The 10,258-nt window shown below is 44.3% G+C and overlaps 1 protein-coding gene across 1 annotated transcript in view; it reads left to right on the top strand.

Moving 5' to 3' along the window:
- Positions 1-947: 947 nt before the first annotated feature.
- Positions 948-10,258, top strand: part of LOC117749854 (zinc finger protein 626-like) — a 10,229-nt gene continuing 918 nt past the window's right edge. The window contains exons 1-4 of the mRNA XM_034560664.1: positions 948-1,069; positions 7,629-7,853; positions 8,643-9,002; positions 9,630-10,258. The exon at positions 9,630-10,258 is cut by the window's right edge and continues 918 nt beyond it. Coding sequence (XP_034416555.1) covers positions 7,631-7,853; positions 8,643-9,002; positions 9,630-10,258 — 1,212 coding nt within the window. The 5' untranslated portion in view covers positions 948-1,069; positions 7,629-7,630. The remainder of the gene's footprint in view (positions 1,070-7,628; positions 7,854-8,642; positions 9,003-9,629) is intronic.

The raw sequence follows: 10,258 nt of genomic DNA, 5'->3' as shown, positions 1-10,258 counted from the left end.
AGAACAACCTGGAGCTGATCCTCTTCTACTCCATCATCCAGTCTGTTCTCTGTTCTTCCATCACTGTGTGGTTTGGATCGGCCACCAACAGGACCGAGACAGACTACGGATAGTCAGGTCTGAAGAGAGAACTATTGGTTCCAGCCTGCCCTCCATCCTGGACTTGTACACCTCCAGAGTCAGTAAGCGGGCTGGTAAGATCACTACAGACCTTCACACCCTGGACACAAGCTGTTCCAACTCCTCCCCTCTGGGGGGCGCTACAGAGCACTCTACGCCCAAACCACCAGACACAGTAACAGCTTCTTCCTTCTGGCCGTCACTTTGTTGAACAATTAATCACCTCCATCTGCACTATTACCACCTTTCTGCACTACATCCACATTTCACTGTTGTTGTTGTTTATATTGTACATACATGTTGATATTGTTGTCTTTAATGTCTTTTTTATATTTATCCTGTCACTTGTAATATAATTTAAATATGTTGTACGATGAGAGCGTCCATGTAACCGGAGTTAAATTCCATGTATGTGCACACGTACATGGCCAATGAAGCTGGATAACCAGAGGAAACACTGCAGAAGAACATGTGTCCCCAGACTGAATACAACCATGCAATTAATAAATAAACACCCAACAGGATTATGTGAACACTGCAATATGCCGGAAACAGTGGAGCATATCATTGCCAGCAGTTCATAGTGGAGAGAGGCAGGCTGAAGAGGAAGATGGCAGTGGAGGAAATACAGTTAAAGGAGGCATTAACTTTGGGGGCAGGAAAGGAAACCGGGTTGAGTGGAAGGATATAGGTGTTCATTATTATTATTATTGTATTGTTTTCTCTTGAATTTCTTTTCATTTTGGTCCAGACCCCAGTCCAGTAGGTGGCGGTAATGCACCTTTTGTTGGATGCCATCCGCCATAAAACCCGAAAAAGAAGAAGAAGAAAAGCTTCCGGTTCCGGTCCACTCGTCTGTATGGTTCAGTTAAGTCTGTTGTTTGTGGGATTCAAACCTTCTGGACATCAGAGACTGTCACGCGCTCCGTGTTTCCCGTGCAGCGCGCAGGTAAAACGGGCTCTTCTATTTCATCAGGCGCGTTCATGTGGAGCTCTGAGCGTTGTGCTAATGCTAACAGCTGCTAACGGAGCAGAGACAGACAGGCAGGGAGGGAGAGACAGACAGGGAGGGAGAGACAGACAGGGAGGGAGAGACAGGCAGGGAGGGAGAGACAGGCAGGGGAGGGAGAGACAGAGGGAGGGAAAGACAGACAGGCAGGGGAGGGAGGGAGGGAGACGCAGAGAGGGAGAGACAGGTAGGGAGACAGGCAGGCAGAGAGGGAGAGACAGGTAGGGAGACACAGGCAGGCAGGGAGGGAGAGACAAGCAGGGAGACAGGCAGGGCGAGACATGTAGGGAGACAGGCAGGCAGGTCAGGAGACACAGGCAGGCAGGTAGGGAAGTAGGGAGACAGACAGGCAGAGAGGGAGAGACAGACAGGGAGGGAAAGACAGACAGACAGACAGGGAGGGAGAGACAGGCAGGCAGGGAAAGACAGGCAGGCAGGGAGAGACAGACAGGGAGGGAGAGACAGACAGGGAGGGAAAGACAGACAGACAGGGAGGGAAAGACAGACAGGCAGGGGAGGGAGAGACAGACAGGGAGGGAAAGACAGACAGACAGGCAGGGGAGGGAGAGACAGACAGACAGGGAGGGAAAGACAGACAGGCAGGGGAGGGAGGGAGGGAGACGCAGAGAGGGAGAGACAGGTAGGGAGACGCAGGCAGGGAGACAGGCAGGCAGAGAGGGAGAGACAAGCAGGGAGACAGGCAGGCAGGTCAGGAGACACAGGCAGGCAGGTAGGGAAGTAGGGAGACAGACAGGCAGAGAGGGAGAGACAGACAGGGAGGGAAAGACAGACAGGGAGGGAGAGACAGAGAGGGAGGGAAAGACAGGCAGGGAGGGAGAGACAGACAGACAGGCAGGGGAGGGAGAGACAGAGAGGGAGGGAAAGACAGACAGGCAGGGGAGGGAGAGACAGACAGACAGGGGAGGGAGAGACAGACAGACAGGGAGGGGAGGGAGGGAAAGACAGACAGACAGACAGGCAGGGGAGGGAGAGACAGACAGGGAGGGAAAGACAGGCAGGGGAGGGAAAGACAGACAGGCAGGGGAGGGAGAGACAGACAGAGAGGGAGGGAGAGACAGGCAGGGGAGGGAGAGACAGGGAGGGAGGGAAAGACAGACAGACAGGCAGGGGAGGGAGAGACAGACAGACAGGGAGGGAGAGACAGAGAGGGAGGGAAAGACAGACAGGCAGGGGAGGGAGAGACAGAGAGGGAGGGAAAGACAGACAGGCAGAGAGGGAGAGACAGACAGGGAGGGAAAGACAGACAGACAGGGAGGGAGAGACAGAGAGGGAGGGAAAGACAGACAGGCAGGGGAGGGAGAGACAGACAGGGAGGGAAAGACAGACAGACAGGCAGGGGAGGGAGAGACAGACAGGGAGGGAAAGACAGACAGGGAGGGAGGGAGAGACAGACAGACAGGGAGGGAAAGACAGACAGGCAGGGGAGGGAAAGACAGACAGGCAGGGGAGGGAGAGACAGACAGGGAGGGAAAGACAGACAGGCAGGGGAGGGAGAGACAGGGAGGGAGGGAAAGACAGACAGGGGAGGGAAAGACAGACAGGCAGGGGAGGGAGAGACAGAGAGGGAGGGAGAGACAGAGAGGGAGGGAAAGACAGACAGGCAGGGGAGGGAGAGACAGACAGGGAGGGAAAGACAGACAGGCAGGGGAGGGAGAGACAGAGAGGGAGGGAAAGACAGACAGACAGGGAGGGAGGGAGAGACAGACAGACAGGGAGGGAAAGACAGACAGGCAGGGGAGGGAAAGACAGACAGACAGGCAGGGGAGGGAGAGACAGGGAGGGAGGGAAAGACAGACAGGCAGGGGAGGGAGAGACAGAGAGGGAGGGAAAGACAGACAGGCAGGGGAGGGAGAGACAGACAGGGAGGGAAAGACAGACAGGCAGGGGAGGGAGAGACAGAGAGGGAGGGAAAGACAGACAGGCAGCCGGGCAGGGAGGGAGACCGCAGAGAGAGACAGACAGGGAGAGACGAGTCGGGAGACAGGCAGGGAGGGAGAGACGGGTAGGGAGACGCAGAGAGGGAGAGACAGGTAGGGAGACAGGCAGGCAGAGAGGGAGAGACAAGTCGGGAGACAGACAGGTTAAATATCAGAATATGAACTGTGATAGTAAATAGTCGTTTGCGTAAAGTTCTGTATGAGGTACTTTACTTATACTATAGACTGTACTGAGGTACATACTGTACTATGAGGTACATACAGTACTATAGACTGTACTATGAAGTACATACTGTACTATGGACTGTACTATGAGGTACATACTGTACTATGGACTGTACTATGAGGTACATACTGTACTATAGACTGTACTGAGGTACATACTGTACTATGAGGTACATACAGTACTATGGACTGTACTATGAAGTACATACTGTACTATAGACTGTACTGAGGTACATACTGTACTATGAGGTACATACAGTACTATGGACTGTACTATGAAGTACATACTGTACTATAGACTGTACTGAGGTACATACTGTACTATGAGGTACATACAGTACTATGGACTGTACTATGAAGTACATACTGTACTATGGACTGTACTATGAGGTACATACTGTACTATGAGGTACATACAGTACTATAGACTGTACTATGAAGTACATACTGTACTATAGACTGTACTGAGGTACATACTGTACTATGAGGTACATACAGTACTATAGACTGTACTATGAAGTACATACTGTACTATAGACTGTACTGAGGTACATACTGTACTATGAGGTACATACAGTACTATAGACTGTACTATGAAGTACATACTGTACTATGGACTGTACTATGAAGTACATACTGTACTATGGACTGTACTATGAGGTACATACTGTACTATAGACTGTACTGAGGTACATACTGTACTATAGACTACTATGAGGTGCATACAGTACTATGGACTGTACTATGAGGTACTTACTGTACTATAGACTACTATGAGGTACATACAGTACTATGGACAGTACTATGAGGTACATACTGTACTATAGACTGTACTATGAGGTACATACTGTACTATAGACTGTACTGAGGTACATACTGTACTATAGACTGTACTATGAGGTACATACTGTACTATAGACTGCACTGAGGTACATCATGTACTATAGACTGTACTATGAGGTACAGACTGTACTCTGAGGTACATACTGTACTATAGACTGTACTATGAGGTACGTACTGTATTATAGACTGTACTCTGAGGTACATACTGTACTATAGACTGTACTCTGAGGTACATACTGTACTATGGACTGTACTATGAGGTACATACTGTACTGAGGTACATACTGTACTATAGACTGTACTATGAGGTACCGACTACTCTGAGGTACATACTGTACTATAGACTGTACTCTGAGGTACATACTGTACTATAGACTGTACTATGAGGTACCTAATGTACTATGAGGTACATACTGTATTATAGACTGTACTATGAGGTACATACTGTACTATAGACTGTACTCTGAGGTACATACTGTACTATGGACTGTACTATGAGGTACATACTGTACTATAGACTGTACTCTGAGGTACATACTGTACTATGGACTGTACTCTGAGGTACATACTGTACTATGAGGTACATACTGTACTATAGACTGTACTCTGAGGTACATACTGTACTATAGACTGTACTCTGAGGTACAGACTGTACTATGAGGTACATACTGTACTATAGACTGTACTATGATGCACATACTGTACCATAGACCATACTATGAGGTACATACTGTACTATAGACTACTATGAGATACATACTGTACTCTGAGGTACATACTTTACTATATACTACTATGAGGTACATACTGTACTATATACTACTATGAGGTACATACTGTACTATATACTGTACTATGAGGTACATACTGTACTATAGACTGTACTATGAGGTACATACTGTACTATAGACTACTCTGAGGTACATCCTGTACTATAGACTGCACTATGAGGTACATACTGTACTATAGCCTGTACTATGAGGTACCTACTGTACTATGAGGTACATACTGTACTATGGACTGTACTATGAGGTACATACTGTACTATAGACAGTACTATGAGGTACATACTGTACTATAGACTGTACTATGAGGTACATACTGTTCTATAGACTGTACTGAGGTACATACTGTACTATAGACTGTACTATGAGGTACATACTGTACTATGAGGTACATACTGTACTATAGACTGTACTATGAGGTACATAATGTACTCTGAGGTACATACTGTTATATAGACTGTACTATGAGCTATAGACTGTACTATGAGGTACATACTGTACTATAGATTGTACTCTGAGGTACATACTGTACTCTGAGGTACATACTGTACTATAGATTGTACTCTGAGGTACATATTGTACTATAGACTGTACTATGAGGTACATACTGTACTCTGAGGTACATACTGTACTATAGACTGTACTCCGAGGTACATACTGTACTATAGACTGTACTCTGAGGTACATATTGTACTATAGACTGTACTATGAGGTACATACTGTACTCTGAGGTACATACTGTTCTATAGACTGTACTCTGAGGTACATACTGTTCTATAGACTGTACTATGAGGTACATACTGTACTATAGACTGTACTCTGAGGTACATACTGTTCTATAGACTGTACTATGAGGTACATACTGTACTATAGACTGTACTATGAGGTACATACTGTACTCTGAGGTACATACTGTTCTATAGACTGTACTATGAGGTACATACTGTACTCTGAGGTACATACTGTTCTATAGACTGTACTCTGAGGTACATACTGTTCTATAGACTGTACTATGAGGTACATACTGTACTCTGAGGTACATACTGTTCTATAGACTGTACTCTGAGGTACATACTGTTCTATAGACTGTACTATGAGGTACATACTGTACAATACAAGGACACAATCACTGCAGTTAAAAAGTCACTTGTGGTTAAACATACAAGCACTTGTTCCAATGTTTCCAGAAATGGGAACAATCCCTCGTGTCACTCTGTTGCCTCAGTTAAGGCTTTTATAATGACCTTTTGAGTCATTTAATCGACATTTAAATTTGTATATAAAATTCCTCAACACAGCATGGAAAGTGGGAACATTACGAGTCACAAACATCTGACTTGCACTTGTCCATCTGGGAAGCTTGAGCAAGATTCTGAAAGCATCATTAAATGCCACCTAAATCTTTTTCATTGTTGCCTCACTATAACAGGTGGGCTGTAGAGACGAGTACAGTTGGAACATCTTCTGTACACATATGAAATCGTCATCATCATATCTGACTTTCTGCACCACATTTAGCTCCTGGTCTCCCAAAAAGAATGAAGGAAAATGTAGCTTCTGATGCTCCTTGGTTTTAGCTATCATGATAACACTCTTTAGAGTTGAACTTGATATCATAGTGCACCCCATACCTTGAGACTCTGTGAACCACCGCTATAAGGAGACCACTGAGTCGTCAGCGTAGATCAGATGGTTAATGAGACTTTTCCCCACCATACATCCTGTCTTGCACTCTTAACTCTTTAGAAAGGTTCATATATAGATTAAAAAGAGCAGGTGACGGTATTCCACCCCATTGGTCACTAGGAAAGGTGCAGATACACTCAACCCCCCTCCTCTCTACCTCCTTCTGTTGGATTGGAGTTCCATTCATACATTGTCATATTCATGTAATGTGTTTATGTAACTCTGTAACTCTGTTCATCTGGTCACATGACATCTATTCTTCTGTCCATCCGGGGAGAGGGATCCTCCTCTGTTGCTCTCCTGAAGGTTTCTTCACTTTTTTCCCTGTCAAAGGTTATTTTTGGGGAGTTTTTCCTGATCTGATGTGAGGTCAAAGGTCAGGGATGTCGTATGTGTACAGATTGTAAAGCCCTCTCAGGGGAGTTTGTGATATTGGGCTATAGAAAATAAACTAAAATTGAAACTCTTACCCCATCTAGCTCGCATGGTTTGACGTGAATACCAAAAGTGCAAAATCCTAATCAAATATGGAGGGACCCCTCGCTCTTTGATAAACAATTTGGAATGATTAATTCGATAAAGCTTTAGATGCATCCAGGAAACACAAATATTGTGGTGTTATGTCTCCTGTACTTACAACTTCTTTCAGTGTTATATTATATATTATAAGTATAAGTATTATAAGCCTGTGCTATGTTTACTTTTAAAATCAAATTGATTATCAGTGGTTGTGATGTAATCTTGAAGCCTATCTAAGAGGATTCGTTTTAATACTTTAGAAAGTATACCGGCCAAAGAATTGGTCGTTATTTTCAATGCTGGATATTTTGCCGGTTTCATTTTTTCTTTTCATACTGTACTATAGACTGTACTCAGAGGTAAATACTGTACTACATAAAGCCTCCACATGAATGCAGCAGTAATATTAATCCAGAAATATCATAATAGGAAAAGATTTACTGATCGATCAATATTTCTACTACTGATTGATTGATGTTTCAGAGATGTCGTCTGGACTCCTGGAGCCTCCTGCAGGAGGAGAACCGCTGTGTGTCTTCCTGCTGAGAGACCAAGGAGAGACCAAGGAGAGGAGGAGGGAGGTGGGCTGTCAGTGGGAGAGTCCGGAGGAGGACCGGAGGGAGGTGGGCTGTCAGAGCGACCTGGCAGAGAGGAGGGATGCTGCGGTCCAGGTGGACCTGACTCAGCAGCTCAGCTGGAGACACACAGGTGGGACTCCACTGGGAGTCTGTATTTAAAGACTTTATTCTGGATTTAAAGACTATTCCTTATTTAAATACTTTATTCTGGATTTAAAGACTATTCCTTATTTAAAGACTTTATTCTGGATTTAAAGACTATTCCTTATTTAAAGACTTTATTCTGGATTTAAAGACTATTCTGGATTTAAAGACTATTCTGGATTTAAAGACTTTATTCTGGATTTAAAGACTATTCCTTATTTAAAGACTTTATTCTGGATTTAAAGACTATTCCTTATTTAAAGACTTTATTCTGGATTTAAAGACTATTCCTTATTTAAAGACTTTATTCTGGATTTAAAGACTATTCTGGATTTAAAGACTTTATTCTGGATTTAAAGACTATTCTGATTTAAAGACTTTATTCTGGATTTAAAGACTATTCTGGATTTAAAGACTTTATTCTATATTTAAAGACTATTCCTTATTTAAAGACTTTATTCTGGATTTAAAGACTATTCTGGATTTAAAGACTATTCTGGATTTAAAGACTTTATTCTGGATTTAAAGACTATTCTGATTTAAAGACTTTATTCTGGATTTAAATACTTTATTCTGGATTTAAAGACTATTCCTTATTTAAAGACTTTATTCCTTATTTAAAGACTTTATTCCTTATTTAAAGACTTTATTCTGGATTTAAATACTTTAGTCTGTATTTAAATACTTTAGTCTGTATTTAAAGATTTTAGTCTGGATTTATAGACTAGATGAGTGATGGTTCAGTTCTCCAGATGTTAAAACTTTCTGTCTGCAGGTTCGTCTGCAATGCTGCTGCAGTGTTTTGCAGTCAGACCTGATGGACCAGACGGTGGCGCTCTGCTGCAGCACTGCACCACCAACCGAACCAGAACCAGAACCAGAACTAGATCCAGAACCAGACCCATCAAACTCACCCAGTCCAGGTCCAGGACCCAGAGGAGGCCGCCACCACAGACGTCTAACGCCGTCATACAAGGTCCATCTCAACGACACTACCGCCGTTTGTCACCTGTTATTGACATCCAACAGGAAGAGCAGGAGGAGCAGGAGGAGCAGGAGGAGGAGGAGGAAGAGCAGGAGGAAGAGGAGGAGGAGGAGGACACAGGTGATCCCACCTGGACTCCACCTGAGGGAGGTGAGTGAGGAAAAAAACCAAAGTAATGAAGTCCATAAAGTACCGTCTGTCTTCATTTATCATCAAATATCAGACTTCAAAATATAATTTGATTTAGTATAAATACAAATTTTGGTTTTATAGACAGAATATTTATAATTCTAATTTTTAAATGATTTATTTCATAAAAATAAATGAATTAAACATATATATTCAATTCAGTTTATTTTGTATAGCCCAATATCACAAACTCCCCTCAGAGGGCTTTACAATCTGTACACATACGACATCCCTGACCTTTGACCTCACATCGGATCAGGAAAAACTCCCCAATATGATATATATATTTTCAATAATTTCATTTTGACATTTACACTGAGATTTAATATTTGTGTGCAATTTTATTTAATAGAAACATTTATTTAGTAGAGAAAATCTATTTTTTTTAATATATATATATATATATATATATATATATATATCTTTTAAAATATATATTAATATATATATATATATTAATTTGTGTAGTTTGTGGGTAAATGATTATTGAATTATGTCTTTATACATTTAAAGACTCTTTGCACATCAGTGTCATAATAAAGTTTCATTATGAAGTATTAACTCTCTCTTTCCCCCCTCCCCCTCCAGCTGTGAACCCTCGCCCGTCTGCCTCGGCTCTGGAGGAGATCCAGCTGGACTCAGACTCCCAGCATGCACCTCTCTGCGCAGTGAAGCTGGAGCTCGACAGCACCGTGTGTGACATTTGCGGTAAAGTGATGAAGAACAAGTCGAGTCTGGCCCGACACTCCTTCATCCACACGGGGAAGAAGCCGTTCGCCTGCCACCTGTGTGACCTCCGCTTCAACCGCCGCGACAACCTGCAGCACCACCTGACGCGGCTGCACCCGAACGGCGTGGCCAAGCTGGAGAAGCAGCGCGAGGTGCCGGCCTGGCTGTGCGCGGTCTGCGGCAAAACCTTCAGCTGCAGGTCCAGGCTGAAGACGCACGAGGTCATCCACTCGGGGGTCAAACCTCACCGCTGTGACCTCTGTTCCAAAGCCTACATGAGGACCAACGACCTCGAGCACCACAAGAAGATCGCCCACGTCCACGGCGCCGGCGAGCCGCACCAGCCGAGCTCGCTGCTCTGCGACCTCTGCGGCAAAGAGTTCAAATGCCGCTCGCAGCTGGCGGTCCACTTCCAGACGCACACCGGAGAGCGGCCGCACCTCTGCGACATCTGCGGACGCAAGTTCGGCCGCCAGTACCAGCTCAAA

This window comes from Cyclopterus lumpus, chromosome 20 (genome assembly GCF_009769545.1).
Source record: "Cyclopterus lumpus isolate fCycLum1 chromosome 20, fCycLum1.pri, whole genome shotgun sequence".
NCBI classification, from domain to species: domain Eukaryota; kingdom Metazoa; phylum Chordata; class Actinopteri; order Perciformes; family Cyclopteridae; genus Cyclopterus; species Cyclopterus lumpus.
Note: the sequence above shows the minus strand (reverse complement) of the source record. Positions and strands in the feature narration are given on the sequence as shown.